The 24828-nt window shown below is 30.6% G+C and overlaps 3 protein-coding genes and 1 long non-coding RNA gene across 4 annotated transcripts; all 4 read right to left on the bottom strand.

Annotated features, from left to right (window-relative positions):
- Window positions 1-4307: 4307 nt before the first annotated feature.
- Window positions 4308-4947, bottom strand: LOC141711189 (uncharacterized). The gene is made up of 3 exons (XR_012571257.1): window positions 4841-4947; window positions 4698-4767; window positions 4308-4585 (listed from the first exon to the last, which is right to left on the bottom strand). It is a non-coding gene; the product is annotated as an uncharacterized LOC141711189 (long non-coding RNA).
- A 370-nt stretch (window positions 4948-5317) lies between these two features.
- On the bottom strand, window positions 5318-10619 carry LOC141713810 (cell differentiation protein rcd1-like). Its single transcript, XM_074517382.1, has 7 exons — window positions 10371-10619; window positions 8848-8919; window positions 8383-8472; window positions 7132-7174; window positions 6446-6552; window positions 5555-5659; window positions 5318-5335 (listed from the first exon to the last, which is right to left on the bottom strand). The coding sequence occupies exons 1-7, from the start codon at window positions 10617-10619 to the stop codon at window positions 5318-5320; spliced, it is 684 nt and encodes a 227-aa protein (XP_074373483.1).
- A 1652-nt stretch (window positions 10620-12271) lies between these two features.
- Window positions 12272-13092, bottom strand: LOC141710553 (CASP-like protein 1C3). The gene is made up of 3 exons (XM_074513117.1): window positions 12809-13092; window positions 12615-12717; window positions 12272-12524 (listed from the first exon to the last, which is right to left on the bottom strand). The coding sequence occupies exons 1-3, from the start codon at window positions 12967-12969 to the stop codon at window positions 12297-12299; spliced, it is 492 nt and encodes a 163-aa protein (XP_074369218.1). The 5' UTR covers window positions 12970-13092; the 3' UTR covers window positions 12272-12296.
- Window positions 13093-22492: 9400 nt separating this feature from the next.
- LOC141713809 (uncharacterized) lies at window positions 22493-23422 on the bottom strand. Its single transcript, XM_074517380.1, has 2 exons — window positions 22991-23422; window positions 22493-22807 (listed from the first exon to the last, which is right to left on the bottom strand). Exons 1-2 carry the CDS (start codon window positions 23420-23422, stop codon window positions 22493-22495), a joined length of 747 nt encoding a protein of 248 aa, XP_074373481.1.
- Between the last annotated feature and the right edge of the window lie 1406 nt (window positions 23423-24828).

Genomic DNA, 24828 nt, shown 5'->3' with positions numbered 1-24828 from the left:
TCCATGCCAACAATATTATTCCATATTTATTCAAATACGAGTGCAAAATAGTAATTTCGAATTAAATGTTTCCCCACAAAAGTAATGTTTCAGTAATATATAATAGATAGATTGTTGTTGTGTTGAAAAAAGAGAGTGCAACGGGCCTTTTTTAACGGCCAATCAACTGGAAGAATAATTACTATTATTGTTTTTGCTGCTAAAACAGATACTGACTACTAACAGTTATAATTTCAGATTTTACCATACATTTTTTTCTTATAAATAGCAAAATTAAGTATTTTATTTATAACATCAATTATTCACTCAATTTTACTACATATTCTATGATTTTTTATATTTATAGTTAAGAAAATGGATTGTAATTGATTTTCTTCCAAAGTATTTAATTATAAGTTTTTTGGATTCGATAATCTATATCGACAGATATTTAAACAAGAACAATGTGTGACGACGAATTTATTGTCAATTATTAGTGTCAAGAATCCTATTTGTGGTATTGTTAAATAATAAAGTTGGAGTTAAATATATGATATTTAATCTATATTATTAAGTAAGATAGCTAATATTATACATTATTGACTTGATTAACAGTAATTGATGAATTAATGAAGTTTTGTGGGTGCACAATAATCGTAAAAAATAATAATCGATTTAACGTAAATAGTAATCAACATCATTGATTCAATTGATGAATTAATTGAGTAAACGGGTGCACATGCTCTTAGTCTTAGAAATTAAAATATAGAATTGGTCAAACAAGTAAGGAATGGTACAAGAGGGAGTAAAAAGAATAAGATACAAGCAGTAAATACAAGAAAATCCTTGTAAAACCAGCAGTCCTTGTAAAACCAGCAGCTAAACCTGCAGTTACTTGGTCACAGTACTTGTGAAATTACTTGTGAAACTGTCCACATATTGGTAACCAACCAGCATTATAATTCCCTTTCTTCCCCGCATAGATATGGCTAGAGCTGGCCAATTGTGCGGGTTCGAACCGCCCGCTCGGGACCGGCTCGTACGGAAACCCGAATTTATTCGGCCCGAACCCGGCCGATCCAAACCCCCACAATTCGCTAAAATCAACAAGCCAAATACGAATCCATTTTCAAAAAACCGGGACCCGACCGCACGGACCCAGCCCGCACAGCCCGCGGGTGTGCCTCACGCGCCCAACCTTAACCTCATTCTTAACCTTAACCTGATTCTTACCAACCAATTTAGAACCATTAAGAAACACCCGAAGATCACTAGCAACACCAACTTCATCTTTATCCGATGACCCAGGTGAATTAACCACACCCAGAAGCTTCTCTGCAGTAAGAGATGAATTGAGTACATACTTAGAATTGAGTTTTTTCAAGAAAATAAGAAATAGAAGTGAGTTTTTTCGGGGAAAGAAAAGTGAGAATTAGGGTTAAGGAGGTGTTTGGGAAGAGGGATTTTAGAGGAAGAAAAGATTTTGGTGGAAGAATGAAATAAGAGTTTAGAGAGAGAAGTGGAGACATGAAAAATAGTGCAAATGTGATTTCGATGGAGTAATGCTATACTACGTGGACCAACCCTGTCCAAACACTTAATTCAATCTCCAACCCGCGAAGCCCGCACGACTCATGAGTCCAGTGCCGGTTGCGAGTCCGTGTGTGGCGGTTTCAACCCGGCCCGGCCCGATTCGTTGAACTTGTGTGTCCGGTTCAGTGTTCATCTTTCGCGGGTTCAACCCGTAATTAGCCCGACCCGGACTCCCCGGACCGCACTACTGGACACCTCTGGCTATGACTAAAGCTGCTGATACGATCTCACTAAATAACAACATTACAACTTATCACGAAACACGAAAACCAGAATCAGCGAAAAAGAGATAAGATGAAAGAGTCAAAATATCGAATGAATTTATTCTTACGATATCAGGCTCTACAATGTATCTCCGGAAAGAGTTCTCTAGAGGTAGAAACAACACCAGAAGACCGTAAATGCTTGCAACGATATTTGCAATAACGGGGTACCTTTTTGCGATAATAGGAAAAGAAAAGATTTATAAATTAGACCATCCAAGATAGATGTTTGATGTAGAACTGGAAAAAGAAGAAACATACCTCAAATCAAAGCTTGTGAATCACTATACTATCTAGTATCTATAGACATAATATTATTGATATATGACGTAATATTATGCGATAAATAATCAAACACGTAAATATCGTAAATAAAATCAATCTATCGTATATTACATAATATGACATACGAAAAGTACTAGTTTAAAATTTATAAAACGAAAAGATTGATTAGGGCATTCGTTTATTTCTTCATTTTAAAAAATCAGTAATCATTATATTATGTTTTTATCAATAAAATGTTCATGTACCTCATTTCTCTCTCTCATTCAAATTTGTTGTTAATGCGGAGTAAATATAAGGCGAGGAAATTATAACCTTAATTATGATACTTGTTTCAATTTTAATTTTAACAATATTTTCAATTATTCTTTATTTTGTTTTTTATCAACGAAATATTAATTTATCTCATTTCTCTCTATCACGCGTAAAAAATCAAAATTGTAATTAATAAGGAATAAACATAAAACTTGTGGTTGAAATTGCTATGTTCTGGTTAAATTTGATACCCAAAACTATAAACATAAGTAGGCCTTAGCCTGTTACCGCCCCAAATCCCACTGGGCTGTGTGCTGGGCTTGCTTGCTCTTAGTCTTAGAAATTAAAATATAGAAATGGTCAAACAAGCAAGGGATAGTACAAGAGGGAGTAAAAAGAACAAGATACAAGCTGTACGCAATTTTGGAAACAATACGATTTACATTACAAATGATACAAAAATTTAATGTTTGTGTTTACTTTTTAGTACATGACACGAAAATATAGGAACAAGAAAGTACACGAATGAAATTTAGTGTCAGTTTTATGTTTTCCTAGTACACGACATGAAGTATACGACATAGATAAATATATAATTAAATATTAATATTTATAATGAATATATGTATATTTATAATAGATATATGCATATTTTCTTAAAAAATAATTACTTAATTTTAATATATATATATATATATATGAGCTGAGTTCTATGGAGTCCACCTTTTTATCGGAGTCCTCAGAGTCCATCTACGTTCTGCAAATAAAATATATTGTAAAACGTGTTATTTTGCAAAACATGTTACACAAATAGCATAACTTCAACAAAATCATGCAAATCTCATATATTTACGGTACAATATGTATGTTCTGCAATATGTTCTGCAACATGAACATTTATGTTCTGCAAACTAAACATGTTTTGTAGAATATATATTTTTGCAATGTTCTGCTTGTAAAATATATGCAATCTACAAGATTTTTGATAGAATAGTGATGTTTGTCGAAAAATAATATGTTTTACAATATTTTAAGCTATATTTTACTTGCAGAACATATATGGACTCCGAGGACTCCAATTAAAGGTGGACTCTATAGAACTTTACTCATATATATATATATATATATATATATATATATATATATATATATATATATTTAAATGTGATCTAAATAGATATTTTTAATATATTTCGTAAAACAATTACCCTAAAAATCTTATATAATTTATAATTGATTTATTTTAATTAATATTAATATTCAATTTTACACGAAACACGACAAGAAACAAAAGTACACGACACATGAAAGTACACGAATTCTAAACATGTGAATTTTGTATTTGACTTTCAAATATACGAAATTTGAAAATATACAACCTAAAAATATACAAACAAAACGAATTGTCCGGTCTAATATATATTAACAAGCAATGCAGCAATTTCAACATACCTTTCAAGGGTTTTTAGCATAACTTAAATAGATAAATGAATTCTTTTGAAATATGTAATTGAGAAAAAAAGTTAAAACTCACATATCTTACATTTTTAATGAAAATGAACTTTTGTCAAAGAAGTGTCTGAGGGAGGTTAGGAATTCGAATTCATGATTTGTGCGTGTGTATTCAACACTCTCTATCTACGGGGATATGAGGTGTTTAAGTAAATTTTAAATTATGCTGTATTTAGCATCACTCATACATTTTTATCACTATCTCTCATTATTTGCATATAAAGATGCATATATGATTCCAAATCATTAACAATCGAATTTATAAAAATTGGCTCGCAATAGCTTTATATTATTTTGTACACGAAGAATAATTAAGTTCTAACTAGATTTTTTCCGGGATAAACTGTTTATCATTTGAGCAAAATTTGGAAATACACATGCTTTTTGTGTGAATTATGATCCAATTATACATTTGATAAAATCAATAAAACGATACCCCAGAAACATACCTATCCATAAAGCACTTCAAAGAAAAGTTACCCCATAAAGAAAGTACAATGAAAGTACAAAATTTCACATGACTCGCAGACATGAAACTATGAAAGTAAACAAAGAGAGTGTCCTCAGGCAGGCTAAGCTATCATCCGGAGTCTACTGGACGGTGCTTGTAGATGGTTATTATATGGTGCAAACTCATCCCGCTGTATTTCGGACATTGTGTGGAGTAGTAGCTCCAATTTCTGTGCTGTTCCGGCATCACGCTGCAAAATCCAGAATAATGCATTAAAAATTTACGACAAAAATGTAATGGCTAAAAAACGACAAACCATGATTAGAATACGATTTTGAATTGGGAGAAATGGGTGAACTTACAGCTACAGCTGCTGCGAATATAGGAGTCCCTAGTTTCAAAGGAAGGTGGTGCTTGAGTGCATCACGGGCTCTGCATTTCATATTCATGAGTCAATTAAGGCCATCATAGATTTGACGTAAATGCAAACTAAAATTTAACTAACCTCGGTTCATCTATCATTCGAAGATAGCTCTGAATGATATCATTCAGTAGATGTGTAGGAGATGTAAAATCCAGGGTCTCAAGCACAGCTGCATATGCACGTATCACCCTAAAGCATGGTTCTGCCTCAGCGCTTATGTAGCCGAGACCCTCTTCAGTCATCAAAATCTTTGACACGATGAACGTTGCCGTCTATACCAAATAAATGCACATAAAGATTCTAAAATGTTAAAAACATGATTAGTTGGAAGATTACTTGATGTTGTAATACGAGCATTGCATGAATAATACTTATAGTGCCAATTTTAAGCTAATACATATAATAGATACCCCTACAACTAATATCTTTCCAACTGATAGCTTTTATGTGTGTAATTTAATAGGGATTATTGTACACAATAAACTTAATAGGCCACAAAAATCTCATCATATGACATTAGAGGAAGAACTGAAAGAACCGGAAGTAATCAACTAAACTCTAATCAGCTTCCATTACCTTCAAAATTCCCACAACAAGTTAGATACACATTACTTTGCAGCAAAATTATTTTTTTTAGTAATTTACATATGTTTATGAGTCCACTTTGCAAGTGTTCTTTCCAGATTTTTAAAATTCATAAAATTAATTATCCAGTGATGTGCACAAACTGTACACACTTTTGCAGCAGAAAACTAAGATAAGATCGTAAAAGTCAAAAGTTGTCACAGAACTTACCCACTGAGAATGTAAATCGGCATGTTCCATCGAGCTCAAGAAACATGCCATCAAATTCTTTTCAAGAAAATGATCAATGGCATCTGGCAGAACCGGGTGATCAGCCTGCATAATAGAAAAGACTACTATTTTGTCACACTGAGTTAAAAGTCATGATAAAGATAAGGATAAGCGAAAAAAAATTATTAAACAATTACATTAACAAAGGCCTTGGCGAAAAATGCAAAAAAAAAAATCCGTTTTGGTTCAAATCTTTCAATATCATATACTGATATTGGATTAAACTTGCATGATCTTGAAATGGAAACTGACTGAAAGGGTGAAAAAGAAAAGAAGAAAAAAATCGTAATGCTCATTACGGTTGATATTTTACACCTAAGGCAACACATGTTGCACAATAGAGTATAAAAGACTAATGAATTTTACAATAGTATGCGTATGAATTGCACTTTTCTCTGCGTGTTTGTGTGTGTGAGTTATATTTGTTTTGTGCATGACATCTTAAATAGCATACCAAACACATAAGCACAATGTGTCATTGATTATGATTTGGGACACGGTTTTTTTCCATCCTATATAGTTACTCATCCAAATTCTGCATTATTTTATTAGCAATTTAGCATGATTAATTAATCTATACATCGGCATAGTAGAAAAGCAGATAATGCGAGGGATTCAGACCATCAAAGTGCAATAATCTCATTAGAATAATCCACTTGTCTGGCTAGAAATTAGTATGGTAGGTTAATGACAAGCTATGTTACCTAATTAGGTTATTATATCTGAATGAGTAACACGTGATGTTAGGTTAAATAACAATGTTCATGAGTAATTAGAAGAAAAGACGGGAAAACATCGTATACGAGAGTTCGATTGTAATGGAAATACTACCTCAAAAAATGCAGATATAGCCCTCAAGCTGGCATTCCTTAGAACTAGTGTATGCTCTTCACGATTCATGTCAACAAGGAATAGGCAAAGAGAGTCTGTAACCTTGGCTGCAGGACAACAAGATTTACATTCTATCAACAATTAGTAGTAAGATCTACATCTACTTAGATTAATTACATTCTGGAGGTCATCGGGAAATGAAAATCACATTAATAACAAAACAGTTTTATATGATTATGTATATGCCTATATCAATTGCCTAGGCAAAATACAAATAATTTCAGATAAATTTTGATATACCACTGTGTAAGGAGGGAGGGGGGGTAGACAAGATATAAAATCTCATTTGCTGCAAAAATAAATATACAGAAGTTTTTAGTAAAAATATCTTAAAAAAGTATATACGTGATCACCTTTTAAGTAATTTGAGATTCGGTAGTTGTATGCGACAAGTATTTAGCTTTAATGAAACCACAATATTAGTGAAACAGCTGTTTTAGTGCTTCTTAATTGACAAAGATAAACCAATAATTCATAAAGCAATCATAATAAGACTGAGAAAGTAAGTCATTCAGAACGATATAACATTATGGCATTATGCTCAACATAAATAACCTCTAAAAGAAACAGACAACTAAGCCTGAAATTGAATCTCTGCTTAAATTTAGTATACATAGATGTAATACCTGTTAGGAACACCTGCTTTGTCTCCCTTTGAGATGCCAGGCACTACACTCGAAAATCAAGGCAATGTGTCAAAGTTTGAAATAGTAACATTTATTTGAATGGTAAGAACTTCAACTTGCCCGAGTAAAGAGTAATATGATAGCATAGGAAGTTTATGATATAAGCACATTTTTTTTTACAAATGCTAATATAAATGTTCACCCAATCTTATATTATCTTATTGACAAATTCCTCCATGATAATAGTATATGCAGAGTTCATGCACTTTAAAGTCCTTCTACTTTTAGGCACTACTAAATTTTTATTGCTTTTCAAGAAGATTAAATTTGATAAGAATTTCTTTTCAGCATAAACTAAAAATTAGCTGCAACATATATCAGAACACATAGGAAACAAGAAATTCCTCGGAAGAAGTTGAGCTGCAGGATAGCATAAAGCGAACCAGATTATGAAAGAAAGTGAATAGTACCAGATCTTCTCGTAACTGTTTTATGTTCCTCTTTACAAAGAGACAATTCTCTTAAATAATTTTTGCCCCTAATAATTTTTCTATAAACATATAAACAATGATTTCTTTGATTACTAACAACATACTTTATTTACACTTACAGCATACTTTCAGCTTTAGCTTTACTAGAGGCTTTATCTAGGCATTTGGTGTTATGTTAGATGGCTGAACTTCCACTATTCCAAATAAGTGAAGCTAAACATAAAGTTTGATCCTTATCGGAAGATGCTAATGACTATGACGTGGATTTTTTTCAAACCTATGGCATGACTAGAAAGACAGATTTCATGCCCTAGCATGACGGTAAACACATCTGTCTTTTTTTGGAAAATTTCTTTGTTTCTTATAACAATTTGCGGCGACAGTTGCAATCTTTAGGCAACATTATCTAACCTAAAAAAGGGAAAGGAGATCTTAAATCTGTGCTCTGCGCTGAACAACCCTGATGCTTCCTTATATTAAAATGCGATACCTAGTAATCTACCATATATTCAACTTCACCTAAAAGAGATATTAATTGAGATATCAAGCCTATAATAACTTCTTGAATGAAAAATCGATGAATGAGTTGTACAATTCAAATGTTGCATGAGTGGTATCTTTTAACCTTTGATAAGTGCGTGATTTACAGATCAGAATCTAACTGTGTGCAAGAATTGCAAAAGAAAAAAATTGCGATAAAGTAAAAGAAAAACTGATTCCCTTCAAAAGAAGACTGATCTGAATATGTAAAAGAGATAACCTGAAGTAATGTAATGGCTTGGCAAGCTCGAATGACATCTGTAGTTGTAAAATTTTTGCTGAACAACTTCCTCGCAGTTGATTTTACTTCCTGAAATCAACATACAGATAAGATTATACATTCATATTAGTATGGAATACTCATCACTACAGATAAGATTATACATTCATAGGCTAAACATACATTCTAAAACAGTTAATCTAAGTGAAATGTATTAACATCATCAATTGGTTGGGATTAACTGGTTGATGATCGCACAGATCTTAAAAATGTTGACTTGTTCCATATCTAGCAATCTAGGCGACGTTTTCTACAACATATTGTCTTTAACATTAACACATATGCAGTAAATTTTCTCTAGGCCATTCATAAGCCACATATGTGTTTGATGCAAATAGAGTTAGCAAACAATCTTTTATCATTAAAATCTGCAAAAAAAATAATCAGAAATGCAGGTGATGATACCTCCACAAGTATGGTTACTCCTTTATAAGAGTGCCACAATAGGATACCCATTCCATCATAGCTCTCTCTTTTCTGCATTAACATTTATATGTACTTGTCAGAACTAAACTGCTAAATATAAAGCACCAATTCTACCAAGTCTCAAACTCTTGGTGCAACACACACATTAGTACCTGTAAAAAATGTTTGATTATGAAGATCACAGAGAGATAGTACTAAATCAAGGAAAAATAAAATAAATAAATCAACTAAACAGGCAACAAAGATTAATTTTATTTGGTTGTCTATACATTCAACTGGATCAAATTCTATTCACATATAAACGAAATAAAAACAAAACTAGAGCATTCGAATTACCCAAAATTAGCCTGCAGTGAGCAGATGAGGATATATATAAGTTGCATACAATCTTCAAATTTTTTTAAAAATGAAATAGAAACCCCCATCTATATAACATCGAGCGATTAGATTGTTTTAGTTTGACGCCTTTACGAATTACCACGGGCTTGTTTATTAAAACAGTCAAAACAGTCATATTCCTACGTTTTCTTATCTCTATTTCTCTTTTTTATCGTCTGTTCCAATTCATATGTTTGATTTTTTAGAATCAACTTTCATCATAAATAAAAATTTATTATTTTAAAAAATTAAAAATTACATATTAATATAAATTAAATATATTTTCGAGTGAGATAATTTTTTTAAATTTTTTCGATTATATACTAGATGAAATTTTTAGTCAAAGTTTGGTCGGTTTGATCGCGAGAGAACAAATAAATTGGGACGAAGTGAATATTTGTTAATAAAAAATATTTTCCTTTTTCTTTTAAAAACATCAATCTTTTTAATTGTGAGAAATATATATTATGTTTCGGAGTATCTCGAAAGAGTACTTGATATAAAATTCAAAAATTTTAAAATACTGTTAATTTTTAATTCCAGCATGTATTTAATTTGTTATATTTTATAAATGATATGCAGTATAATTAATTACTTTTTTAAAGAAAAAATTTGGCTATTCTCTTACGGTCATTTTAACATAAAAATACTTAAAAGTTGTATTTTTTGTTAAAAACTACCATTCATTTACGAGTTTTTTTTGGATTATTATTCATTTTTGAAAAAAAAATTAAAATAAATTTTTTCAGAGTAATTCGAGTTTGACCCGTGTCAACTAAAAAATCGAGTTATAACCCAGTATTTCAAAAATGAAATCGAAAATAGATCCGAGTCCGAATACTGCCACGATCTCTCGTATGAGTTTTATAACACTTGTGCGAACATCAATTTAATAAATTTTTAACATATAACACATCAAATATATTATATCAAACATGAAAACCAAGAAAAAGATCCTTCTCAATAATTAGAGAAAAAATAATAAATCACATCTATGAATTTCTAATATTTAAGAACTAGATCAAGAATCACAGGATGTGAAGAACCGAGAAAGACCAAGATTCATCAATTAATTATTTATAATAAACCTAAACACACACTAATAAATAAATGAATAATACTACCTGACAGAGATACGAGAGTGCATGCTGTACCAAGTGCGGAACATGAAGAAGGTGTATCAGGTGCTCTATGGTCGCAGAGGCCCAGTCAATGTGGGCCGGATCAACTAGATAATCTGTCATGGATGGTTCAGTAAAGTAAGATTTTGAAGGATTAGTCAGTCCTCTTTTTAACACATCAGTTGGCCAATGAGCCAGTACTGCAGGTCGCCACTCATTCACACTGAAATCGCCTATAACTGAAGTTACCATGTTGTTAGATTGATTGGCCATTCCGAGAGAGAGATTGATTTTGAGAGAGAGTGAGAGAGAGAGATTTTAAGATAGATAGAGAGTGAGAAAGATGATGAACAACAATGAGAATAAAACTAATGATATTATCACCTTTTAAAGCTCACTTTGTCCCTCTCTATTGCAAGGAGGTGGTTGGTAGTCACATTTGTGGTATTAAAATTTATGATTATTTTGTCATCATTTGCATGGGATGTAAACTTCAGATTCCTAACTCTTTTAGTTTTTGGTTGAAGCCCTTAATAGTAATTAATACTCCGCTATCCACTTTATTTTTTAAATCAAATGAGATTTGTGAGAGATTTATTAGTATTTAGATAACTTTCTTTTTGGCATAATTTAAATGTTATATTCATATCTCATAAAAATATTATTTGAGTGTATAATGTCGTCAAAATTCAACAAATTTAACGAGTCAATGTAATAATATTTCAATATTTTTTTACTGTATATGTATCATATCCATTATTGATATATGACGTAATATTATACGACAAACAATCAAACACGTAAATATCGTAAATAAAACCGATCTATCTATAATAGATAGTATATTACATAATAAGACATGTAAGTACTAATTTAAAATTGATAAAATGATAAGACTGGTTAGGACACTCATCTCTTTCTTTAATTTTAAAAAATCAGTAATCATTCTATTTTGTTTTTATCAATAAAATGTTCATTTACCTAGTTTCTCTCTCTCATTCAAATTTGTGGGTAAAGCGGAGTAAATATAAGATACATTGAGGAAATTATAAGCTTAATTACGATATTCGTTTCATTATAATTTTAAGAATATCAATAATCATTCTTTATTTTGTTTTTTATCAATGAAATATTCATTTATCTCATTTCTCCCTCTCACGTGAAAGTTTAAATTTGTTCTTAATAAGAACTATCCATAAGAAATGTGGTTGAAATTGGCATACAACACGAAATTTTAAATCAACACTAAATAAAAAATTGTTGTCGAATTTGATAAAAAAAATAAAATACATGATTGATTCTTGTTAAATTTGATACCCAAAACAAAAATCATAACCGGGCTTTAGCCCATTACCACCTCAAATACCACTGGGCTGTGTGCTGGGTTTGCTTGCTCTTAGAGCATATGCATCGGTTGCAAACTTAAATTGATTTATTAGCTTAATTATTGTTGTGTTGAAAAAATAGAGTGCAGCTGGCCTTTTTTAATTTCATCAAATTTTGATGGATCATCAATTCATTAAATAGATCATTGATTTTCAATGAAATAGTTGATGGCCATCAAATGGCGGGGCTAATCAATTGGAAGAATATCTACTACTACTATTTTTCTGTTTGTATTGCTAAAACACTCTATATTGACTATAACATTTTTAACAGTTATAATTTCAGATTTTACCATACATTATTTATTCTAATAAATAGCAAAATTAAGTATTTTCTTTGTAATATCAATTTTTCACTCATATTTTACTACATATTTTATGATTTTTTTACATCTATAGTTAAGAAAATCCGAAGTATTTAATTATAAGTTTTTTGGATTCGACAATCTATATCTCAAATCAATACCATTAATTTAATTGATGAATTAATTGAGAAAACGGGTGCATATGCTCTTAGTCTTAAGAAATTAAAATATAGAAATGGTCAAGCAAGTAAGTGATAGTATAAGAGGGAGTAAAAAGAATAAGATACAAGCAGTAAATACAAGAAAATCCCTGTAAAACCCGCAGCTAAACCTGCAGTTACTTGGTCACAGTACTTGTGAAACTGTCCACATATTGGTAACCAACCAGCATTATAATTCCCTTTCTTCCCCACATGTGCGATGGCTAAAGCTGCTGATACGCTTGTACTAAGTAACATCATCACAACCTATCATCAAATTCACGAAACACGAAAACCAGAATCAGCTAAAAAGAGAGAAGATGACAGAATCAAAATATCGAATGAATTTATTCTTACGATATCAGGGACTACAATGTATCTCCAGAAAGAGTTTTCTAGAGGTAGAAACAGCACCAGAAGACCGTAAATGCTTGCAACGATATTTGCAATCGCGAAGTACCTTTTTACGATAGTAGGAAAAGAAAAGATTAATGAATTAGACCATTCAAGATAGATGTTTGATGTAGAACTGGGAATGAGAAGAAACATACTTCAAAGCTGGTGAATCACTATACTTGGCTTCGAAAGAGATGTTGAGGATATTAGCTTTTTGATGACTTGTTGCTGTGATAACGGCAGCCAAAAAAGTTGCGATCAATGCTAGAAGCCTTGGCAAGAGGACGACATATTTCTTGAGATGTTTCTGCTTCATCTCCCTGATCAAACTTTCATTCGATGTTTTTTATCTTATTTGATTAAAGAATTTAAATTTCTGCAAGAAAATGTTACAGGGGAGAGGAGAACTAAAGGTAATAGATGTGTGTGGTGCACAACTATGGCATACAACACTGATGCACCATTTCACACAAATCTCTTTGCTTATGTTAGTTGGGATACTCAACTACTTGTCACACCAAAATTTTCTACTTTTCATCTAGATATCATTTACTAAATAGTTTATTAAGTAATACCAAATTAAAAAACTTTTGATGGTTATAAAAAACTACAATGAAATTCTCTGTTTTGTTTGTGTCTTAGACATTGACTGGGCAGGCATTTATAGAAGACAGATACATTATTTCGGTAAAAGAAGCTCCCTCGCCAATTCGCGTTCAAAATATCAAGTATTGTTTTAACATAAAGATAAGCATCTATGACTGCATTTCGATGGTTTGTAAATAGCTTTAAGGAGACAGTTTCAACTGAACTCGAGGATCTCCATTTGGTTATATCCTTTCTTTCTCTGTTTGATTTCGTTTACTCACGCACACACTTATTTGATTTATATATATTAATCGCAGATTGTATTTACAGTAGCCACCTCTCATTTTTTCTCAAGAGCACGATCCTCCTTTTCCAGGTTTCCTGCAGCATATGCCTGCATTGGAATAAACTGCAATTTTAGCATTTGAAACTTTATTAGGAATAAACTTCAACAGCCAGATCAAGTTAACAAGGCCAACTGGTTAAGGTGTCAATAAAATCACATCATTGTTCTTACAAATTTATAGATGCAATACTGTCATTGGAAACCTTTAACGGATCGCCAACATTTTCTGTAAATCTATGAAGTACAGCAGGCTCAACGCCACTTGATACTACAACCACGTCAATTTTACCAGCCAGACTAGTTTATGTGACGCAATTGCACATAAAGTAGCACAATCATAATCTTTCACCTGGGGTTCTGCACCAGTTAGAGATGGAACACCGGAAGTCTAGGGGTGTACGCAATTCAGAAAATCTTCATCCGTAGTGTCGTTGCGGTTAACCGCATTATTTACGGTTGTGAATTTGTAATTATTGCGGTTCGGTTTGATGTCAACCACTAATTATAAAACATTAAGAATCACAAATAAAAATTAAAATGTTGATAAATTTAGGTCCGAGTTGTTTGATAAGTTAGACATTCATAAATAAAAAATATAAAATATTCCGCTAATGAGTAATAAGATAACTAATATAAATTATAAGACTCCTTTAAGCTCCGGTGCTCGATTGTCCCGTTGCTCCTAGTGCTCTTAATAAAAAAAATACTAATGAAGCATCGTGATAGGGCGGGATATAGGGTCTGGGACTTGAGAGCCGCTAATAAAGTGAAGCTTAGAGCAACTCCAACCTTTATCTCTCGTTATGTATAATTGACGTGGCACATAGATTATAGAGAATGAAAGCTGATTTACCAGCTCCAACGCAGCCTTCCCATTATCCATATTTTTAGAGTTTTGTATATGGGTTTTGTATATTCACTAGAAAAACCCATTCGGTAAAAAGAGTCCAGTTAGACTCCCGCCCTCTCCCGCCTCTCCCTCAATCTCTCTCTCGCCCCTTTTATTCCACAATATATTCACTAGAAATTTTCAATAGAATGTTTGTGTGGTGTTTTCTTGTTTGCTGGATTGTCTACTGTGTATTTGATCTATTGTTGTAAAGAGTTTTCAATGTATTGTTGTAAAGAGTTTTCAATGTTTCCATGATTTTTTGAGTATTGTCATGTGTTTGTCTCAATTGAGATATATTTATTAATGGTTTTAGTAGTTGAATCAAAAATATGTCCATGCTTGTGCTTCACAAATGAACGTACCTCAAGCTCTCAATGTAATCGTTGGTCATCGATACAACTTTGTGTGAGCAAATTTCAGGGGTTTTATAATCAAATAGACGAAAGAAATCAAAGTGGAATTGGTGAACAAGACAAGGTACTTGTACTTATATAAATTTATGTTGTTTATCAATTTGTTTGCAGCGTTGTTTTTGTCAAATTCTGCATCATTCTATTAAAAATTTCTGCAATTATAGATTGAATTCAATCTACTGCCTCGGTGATACTAAGCTGCATTATTTACACAGTAGATTGAATTCAATCTACCGTATTAGTGATATGGACTAGTAACAGCTTGTTACTACTTACTAACAACAAACTTGATCCAAATGCCTTGATCTATCAAACACATGATGTAACATGTGATTCAAAGGTCTAGGTTGAAAACACCATAAAGCATATATTTGAAATCATCATGTATTTATTTAAATCTCAGATTCGTGAGTCAAGTGAGATGTACCAAAAAATACAAGGCAATACTTTTTCTTATATGCATTGTTGGACGGAATTTGAATGTGAAATAAAATTGATAGAATATTGATTTTGATTAACTAATATGAAGAATACCATTGTAGACACACATCTTTTTGGTTATCTATAATTTAAAGAACCATTATTATACATTATTTTAGATAACCAATATAGAGAACGTGATTGGAGTTGCTCTTAAGCGGGTAATGGGCACTATGTAATTACCTAATTGAATTTGAAACCTGAGACTTGATATAATGAACCAAACTTGAAATCATAATAAATAAAAAGAGTGTTAATCTATTAATTTTGTAACTAGTATAATAACATGTGCGAGGCACGGGTCATTTTCTAGAGTTTTTTTTATGCATCATGCAATTATAATATTTTTAGTTATTTTATTACTTGTAAATGTTGTACAATGTCTAACGTATAAAATACATGTTGATTGTTTATCAATATGTATTATTTTCATACAGGATATTACCAAATTACACAACGTTTTCAATATAGCTCATTAAGCAAAATATATATATTCTTGTTTGTGTTGTATAATTTGTATTTAATGAATGAATATAAATAAGGTAGTCAGTTTACGTTTAAAACTAAACGATTAAACTTAATATGTAGAATGTCGTTATTATATTTACAAAGAAAAAACTAAAAATTAACATATATGTTAAATACAGAGTTGACCAAAAGTTTTGAATTTTATTTTAATAAACTTTATGTACTGGTATATATTATTACTGAGTTCACTACTAACTTACAATTAACTTACTCAATTTCAATACATAAAAAATGCATAATTGAAGTCAGGATGACTTGCAATCATAATATACGATAATGTAAAATTTACACTACTGTTAATATAAAAGTTAATTTTAATGAAAAATGTTAGTTTTTAAAATTCAACAAATGTATATATGGAAAAATGTTAGTTTCTTATTTACACTACTTTCAACAAAGTAAGATTAAGTTATATACATGTGTGTCAAGATGTAAATTATCCTATGTTACATTTCTTAGTAAATTAATATTAAAGTTAATTTTAATAAAAAGTGTTAGTTTTTGAAATTCAACGTATGTATGTATGGAAAAATGTTAGTTTTTTATTTACACTACTGTTAACAAAGTAAGATTAAGTTATATATGTGTGTGTCAATATGTAAATTATCGTATGTTACATTTTTTAGTAAATTACGATGCTTTTAATTAGTTATATGTTAAATATCCCATTTATGTACATGTATAATCATTATTAACAACATAAAAATAAATTATATATTGTAAAGACTTATTATTGATATTCATGATTTTTTTCAAAATTCGAAAGAAAAATTTAATTATATCGTTATTTAAACTGTTTATAAGTTTATTTTATCACGACTCTAATATTTCTTCATATACTAATTTGATAACATTGTATACTATTATCCTAAAATAAATATTTTTCAATTCGATAAAGTTTTATAAATATGAGTTGAACAGGTTTATTCCTTCAAATTATTGAAGTCAGTCCGGAGCGGGAGCAACTTCAACAATATAAATTTTTTCTTCAAATTGTATAAAATGCATTGAATCAAATGCTACAATATAGTATATATATAACTTTTATTTGAATAATTTAAAGTATTAAAATAATTCAAAATATTTGTACAATATTATCTTGATCAATGAATATTACTTATCTAAAAGAATTCTTTTTCAAAATCTAGTTTATTTAAAGTGAAAAATGAAAAGTAAATCGATTTAATATATCATCGCATTTTTAACAAATCTCGTGAGATCTCATATCAAATTTTGAATATTTTTAAAATCGGGAAAAGTCCCACAAATAATAATGTGCTACCACTGAAGTTAGTAATTTTAATACAAATAAATTGACTTGATTCTATAAATACCTCAAACATATTAATTTATATTAACATAAGATTTAAAATATTTCACATTATTGGTAAGATATTTTCATCGAGTTTGTAATTTAAATATACTAAACGTAGAATGTGACAATATTTTTCGGCCGGGTCATGTAGTCAAATTTCAGGTATTTTTTTAACAATAGGCCAAGTTATGATTTCAAATTCGAAATAAACTAAAATGCATTGACTCATTATAATTCGAAATTATCTAAATATGCAATACATATATATATTATTTATATATATAAGTGATTATATTTTCAATACTTTTTTAAAAAAATATATGTATATTTTAATTACTTTTTATAATAAAAAATATATTAAAATATATGAGATATATTTTCAAATTAAAAAATGATTAATAAATAAGATAATAACTCATTTATGTACCATGCCTAATTTTATATCTCGAATTCATTTTTTAAAAATTAGCTGTTCAAATATTCAAGTAATTATTTTTTTTTGCGGAATTCAAGTAACTAACTTTAAAGTTAAATAAAATATTTATTTAGCACACTTACATATTATGTATATGTTAAAAAACACATATGACAATATTGTGTAGTAGTATGCGATTGTATAAGTGAATGAAATATATTGAGTTTGATTCTCAAAAACCACATCTTTTATATAAATATTAAAAACAGAGGTAATTTAGTCTTTTAATGAGACTTTTTAATCTCATGAATATTAACCCATTGTTCTCCTATTATATATATAAGAGATATTTCGTAATAAAAATTTAGCATTATAAATATTTTTACTTATTAGTTCATGCACTGTAAATTATAAATATATTTTATGGTTGTTGTGGCGATTTTATGATTTTTAAATTTTAAAATTACATCCAAATCACAAATAAATAATTATTAAAATTTTAATTCATAACTAATTCGTGCTTCGCGATTATGCGAGCCAAAATATTCTTCAACAGAACCCCCCGTTGGCAAAAATCAACATTTTGCTAAGCAAACACAAGTTACACAAACTATAGCCACCAAACCCAACCCAATACAGTAGAACCTCGATAAAAAATTGTTCGATAAATGATAATCTCCTCTAATAAATAAATTTTTTCGGTACCAATTTGGTCTAATAGGCTTAACAAATAATCTCGCTTAATGCATTAACGAATAAAACAATGAAGTCTTTATAGGTGATAGAGTATATATTTTTATATATATTTTAAAGGATTTTATTCTCATATCTAAAATATTATATCATCAATTGGATATTATTAAATAAAATTTATTGTATGACAAGAAATAAATAATTCCCAATTTTAGATAAAATTGAGCTTATTTAGACTTCTTCTTGTTTTTGGTCGGAGAGATATGCAATCTCGAAACAAAGAAATGTACCGAAGTACGACATATGAAAAGGAGTTTCCTTCCTACAATAAAATTTATCATCTAACCGAAGGTTATGCATGATTGCCCCGGAAACTTAGACAATAACGCCTTAAGAGCATCTCCAATAGACTCTTTAAACAGGCTCTTTAAAACTCTAAAAGTCTCTTCTCACTCCTCTCTTTTAAGAGCAACCAGTAGTTTTTAACTTATATTTTATTAATAAAATTTGAATACCTACCAATTATGACATAACCTTTAGTTATAGTGGAATTGATTTATAAATAAACTATGAATAAAGAGCTAATATAAAGACTATTATTCAAATTTGACACATTAACCTATGTGATAACTTGTTAAGAGTCATTTTTTAAATATTATTTTGAAGAATGAGCTAGGAGACTGTTGGAGATTCTCTAAGGGGTCTGAACTCTGAAGAGATAACACCCAAATAATTAACATAAAGCAAGAACTTATCTGAATGTTCCATAGAATACTTGTTGAAAAATCCAATTCTTTGATTTTTGTAACCGATCCACTAATCCTATTCAAATACCACACATGAATAAGATAACAAAAGATTCAACCATTTAACGGTTGTCGGTAAGAAATTAAATTCAATTAATAAAATTTTAATTTAATAACATAATTATAAGATAAAAAATAAGATTAATATTATGTAAAATCTTACTAAAGGAAATTCCTTTGGTTAGATACATGAACTTTTGAATTTATTTAAAGTGAGCGAAAAATTATACGCGGAGATTTTAATTGCAATTTAAGAATATTTATTACTGCATAGCCACTGTTATCATCAAGTAGGTCATAAAAATAAAATATTATTTTGGAAACCTAAACACTCCAAATTTATACTAATGTATATTTGTAATTCTAATATTTCTAAATATATTTTTCTTCCCGTAAGCTTATTTAAATTAGCCCTCTAGTAAAAACATATAAATATATTGAAAACAGAGCAAATTATGGGGATAATTGTTCCCATCAAGGAAATTTAGTCTAAACTTTGAAATTTTTATTTCTAATTTTTCAATAATTCCTCTTTAAACAAAACAAAACATGGTAAAAATATTATTTATAAGTATTAATTCCCCACGCTCAAAAGGTTCTACTAAACTTTGACCAAAACACCCAATTTTGCAACCTCTAGAAAGGTTACATAGAGTCATAGTTCTCTCTCCTTTCAACTTGTATGCCTGATATTTTAATTTTTCAATCTATTTGATTGTGAGTCTGTGACACCTCATTTATCAGCCAACTCTCATTACAGTTTTAAGATCTAAAATTAAAACGACAACTAATTACACTTAAATCTTTTAGATGCGAGACAAAATTGTCGACACAAGTACTTCGGACTAGGAATATTGGTACTTCACACTACATACTCCCCCACTCCCAATTTATTTGTCTAGTTTGACTTTTACACGTTATTTAAGGTATATTAACTGCATACCTATGTTAATTATTTTTTAATTTTTTATGAATAAAAATCTAAATTCTAAATTTTTATTCACAAAACAAAATTTAAAAATTAGTTAAAATAGTCATACAGTCAATGTACCTTAAATTACGTGTAAAGTCAAATTTCAAAAATAAATTGGGATGAAGGGAGTATAAAATAATAAACGTGAGGAGGTACAAATTTTCCAATGTGACCGAATATATCAAAATAAAACGTTTGAGAAAGTTCACAGAAAATTTATTGTCATGTACTTTTTGCACAAACCCAAATTGGGTATATTTGTTCGTGGCAATATGAGATGAATAAATAACATCAAAAACTGGGTTCGTGACGATCCGTCAATTAAATAACTACTCTGCAGTATGCACCATCATATGCTGAGTAGCCTTGCGGCTTATTTGGACTTAAATCATAAGAAAATTCAGATTACTGATCTGCACGTGCATACATTATTGGTGACCGTAACTTGATTCTAGACATCAGAATTGGGCGATCTTACAAATAATGCAAAGCTAACAAAATTATTTACGGTTTAGAAGTGGTCCAACATTAAAACTCCAATTGGAGCAGTCCAGAATCAGGCCCGAAAGACAGCTTACGAATTTTACATCAAAGTCTAATTTATTTTGGGAAAAGTATTAAAAACTCTGTATGATATATTAGGTTTTAGACATATTGTATATAGAAAACCAATAACATAAGATAGAATAGAATAGAGATAATTTGTAAATCTAAAGAGAGAGATTGGAAGAATGAGTGGAGGGATTCATCCAGATTCTAAAGGAACTTTAAAGTTGTATTCTTTGTACATCAATTATTAAACTCATGGTTTGCGTTCTTAATATATATTTTATTAATTTTATTATGAGTAGTTAATTACTTTATCCAAGAGTTGGGTAGTATTCAATTGGCTTAATATGTTTGTTTGATTATACTGTGATTTTCGTATTATTGTTAATTTGTCATTGAGCACTTTATTTTGTGATTTTCTTTAGGAGTTATAACGAATCAGGGAAGGAGCTGTAATTCTAGTACATGATATGACAGACACAATTTAAGTATTAAATCGGGAGATTGATATGAGAATTTTGAAACTTATAATCTTTGACTTTTAATAGTTTATAATTGTAATTTGTATGACCATGGGGTGGCGTTCAATGGATAGTTGTAGTCACTGTAATCTACCTTGAGGGAGGATTTTATAAATATTAGAAAGATTGTTTTTAACAAAATAAGAACACAAATTAGACATTCATGATATCCATTGAATAACCCTTACTCTTGGATTGTTTTCACTCAAATATATTATATATTTTTTTTAATTATTTATTAGTTTAATTCGTTGATAATCACACACCACAAATTATTCTCCACACTTCTGAACTGTAACAAATAAAAGACTTGAAATTGGTATAGATACCTGCGAACGATACTCTTAAAATACACATCAACAATAGGCCCAATATAAATATAAATGAATAATCATTGTATTTCAAATAATATATTTTTATTTATATAATATATCATGGGTACATGTCATCCAATGACTAATTTTCAAATACATTAATAAGTCATATTTTTTTCGAAAAATGTCTTTAAAGTTGATTGTTTATTTCCTCCCCCAAAATACATTTGATCCTTAATTTAGTGTACAACATGCACCACTTTGAAATATTTTGATCATGCACCAAGTAATTTAGTATAATGACAATAGCTTGAAAAACTTCTTTTGAGAACACTTGTGGTATAGTGATATTATCATCCGGGTCGGGATCATTTGCCTCATCATTTAGTACAACTTCAATGATTTCTTCGTTCGTACGAGATTCCATAACCACATTATTCTCTTCAGGATAGTTCAAAAGATATTCAACATTCATCATATTTCTATAGCTTAATTTAGAAAGGAGTTTAGTTAAATCTTGTATTTCTTGCTCAAGCTGACCATCTTCTCCTTCATGAACATCAACTTCTTCTTATCGATTTTACAGTGACGAAATCAGTTTTTTATTGTTTTTATTGTCATTAAAACTCCAATCCATGTTAGCAATGTTAAGTAACCAATCGCACTAAAATCTTAAGATGGTAGAGGAAGGTCCGAACATGATCTTAGAGCATCCCCAACGCCCCCTGCCCATTTCCCTTTTTTCCCGACCCCACTACTTGCCACGTCCACCAAACCAGGCGATGAAAGAAAATTGGCTAGCTCTATCCAACGGTACGCCCATTTATTAATAATGCAGGACCCATTATTTCCTTATTATATTATATTTATTATAGAATGGTAGTTAATAATATAAAAAAATGCACCATAATTAATCATATCATTAAAAAACAATTTCAAGGAAAAATATTACATTAAAAAAAAGATACGAGAAAGCGTTGAATTAAAAATATTACAATAAAAAAAATTAACGATTAATATGAAATTGCGAGATATGCTCAACCAAGTCATTTTGTAGCTGACGATGTGTCCGTTTATCACGCATCTGTATAGTGTTTTGAATATACGTTTCATACGCAGCAAAAGGTTCTTCGTCTAAATTTGGTTGCGATAAACCATTTGTTGCATCATCATAACCTGGCATAGGACCAAATTGAGTGGCATACGTGTCTCTCTCATCTTCAACAATCATATTATGTATTATGATGCATGCTCTCATGATTCTCCCAAGATCGTCTTTGTCCCAAAAGCGTGTCGGACCACGTACAATTGCGAAACAGGACTGTAATACACCAAATGCTCATTCAAAATCTTTTCGCTGGCTTTCTTGATATTTTGAAAATATTTTTCTTTTCTCACCTTGTGGACGTGGTATCGTTTTAACGAATGTTGCCCATTCTGGATATATTCCATATGTTAAGTAATATCCCACATTATAATTATTTCCATTGATAGTATAATTTACCTCTGGAGCACGACCTTGTAGCACTTCATCAAATATTGGTGACCGATCTAAAATATTTATGTCATTGTTTGATCCAGCAACTCCAAAAAATGCATGACATATCCATAGATCAGATGAAGCAACCGCTTCTAGTATAATTATTGCAACTCCTTTGTGACCACTCATGAACATTCTCTTCCATGCTTTTGGACAATTTTTCCATTGCCAGTGCATGCAATCAATACTCCCCATCATACCAGGAAAGCCACGAGCCTCACTCATTTGTAGCAGACGTTGCACGTCATTTGAGTTTGGCTTTCGTAAGTATTCGCCTTCAAATAATGTAATTATATTGAAGACAAATTTTTTCAAGGCTTCAACTGCAGTACTCTCTCCAATACGAACATAATCATCAACAGCATCAGCAGATATATCATAAGCCAACATACGCATTGCCGCAGTGCATTTTTGTAAAGGTGATAAACCTTTTCTTCCCACTGCATCCAATCTTTGTTGAAAGTATGGATCAAAATTTGAGACAAAATCCACAATACAAAGAAAGACATGTCTTCCCATACGGAATCTTCGTTGAAATATATTTTCTGGATATACTGGATTCGGTGAAAAATAATCATTCACTAGACGCTGATGACCTGCTTCACGATCTCTGTAAATACATCTTCGAGACGTGGATGCTGAGCTCTGTCCATATATTTTTTGAAAGAGCTCGAGTCGACGATTGCTTTTAGTGTCATCACAAAACTCTTCAATAAATTCTTGAGTGAATTGTTCTGTGAAGCTTTCTGTTGTGGGTGTTTGATTAATGTTGATGTGAATTGAAAGAATTGATACATCTAGTTTATATAAAAGATAAAAACGAATATATTCTAACTTCCAACGGCTAGTTTACAAACAAATAAAAACAAGGACTAGCTTACAACGGCTAGTTTACAAATAAATAAAGACAAGCACTAGCTTCCAACGGCTAATTTACAAACAAATAAAAGCAAACAAGAAAAGACAAGCACCAGCTTCCAACGGCTAGTTTACAAACAAATAAAAGTAAACAAGAAAAGACAAGCACTAGCTTTCAACGGTTAGTTTCTTGTCATAATTTTCTCAAGCATTTTTGCATGAATCTTCCGTTGAGCATCATTCATTTTAGTAGTATCCGCCAAAATGACTTGTAAATCGAGCTCAGTTTGTTTAGTCTCAAGCTCTCTTTGTCAAGTCTCAATTTCTTTTTGCTTCATTTCATTTACTGTATCCATTATGTTCATTCTTCTCAACTCATTAACTTGAATAGCTTCATATTCTTCAATTTTCGCAGTTGTTGCCCTCCCCTTTCCCTTCCTTTTAGCAGCTTTTGTACCTTTTGAACGAACCGTTTAAAATTCATCAGATGTTGGTGTATCGTTATTCCCCTCTGACGAGTAAGCTCCAGAACTACTTAATTTAGTTCTTTTAGAACTTGCAATAGTTGCAGGAGTTCTCCACTTGAGATGTCTACGAAGCTCACGCCAATGATTATCGAAATTTGTCTTTTTCTTGTATTGGGCCAAATGGAGTTCATTAGTTTTCTCAATTATGTTATCCAAGTTTGAACCACTTCCAATCATTCGTTGAGCCTCATCATAACATGACAAAAAATTTTGAGCACCTTCATTTATTCGTTGCCACCTTTTTCTCATAGCCACAACTCCTCTTTTGATGACGCCAGGATTGTCCTCTTCACAATATTGCTTAATTCTGTCCCAAAAGGTTTCGGCTTTTTAATCAGTACCGACTAGTGGATCAATTGACACATTCAAGCATGCACTTATTAAGAGCTTATCTTCAACCCACGTCCAGTGACCAGT

This window comes from Apium graveolens, chromosome 3 (assembly GCF_009905375.1).
Source record: "Apium graveolens cultivar Ventura chromosome 3, ASM990537v1, whole genome shotgun sequence".
Taxonomy (NCBI): domain Eukaryota; kingdom Viridiplantae; phylum Streptophyta; class Magnoliopsida; order Apiales; family Apiaceae; genus Apium; species Apium graveolens.
The sequence above is the reverse complement of the archived record's forward strand: the minus strand, read 5'-3'. Positions and strand labels throughout refer to the sequence as shown.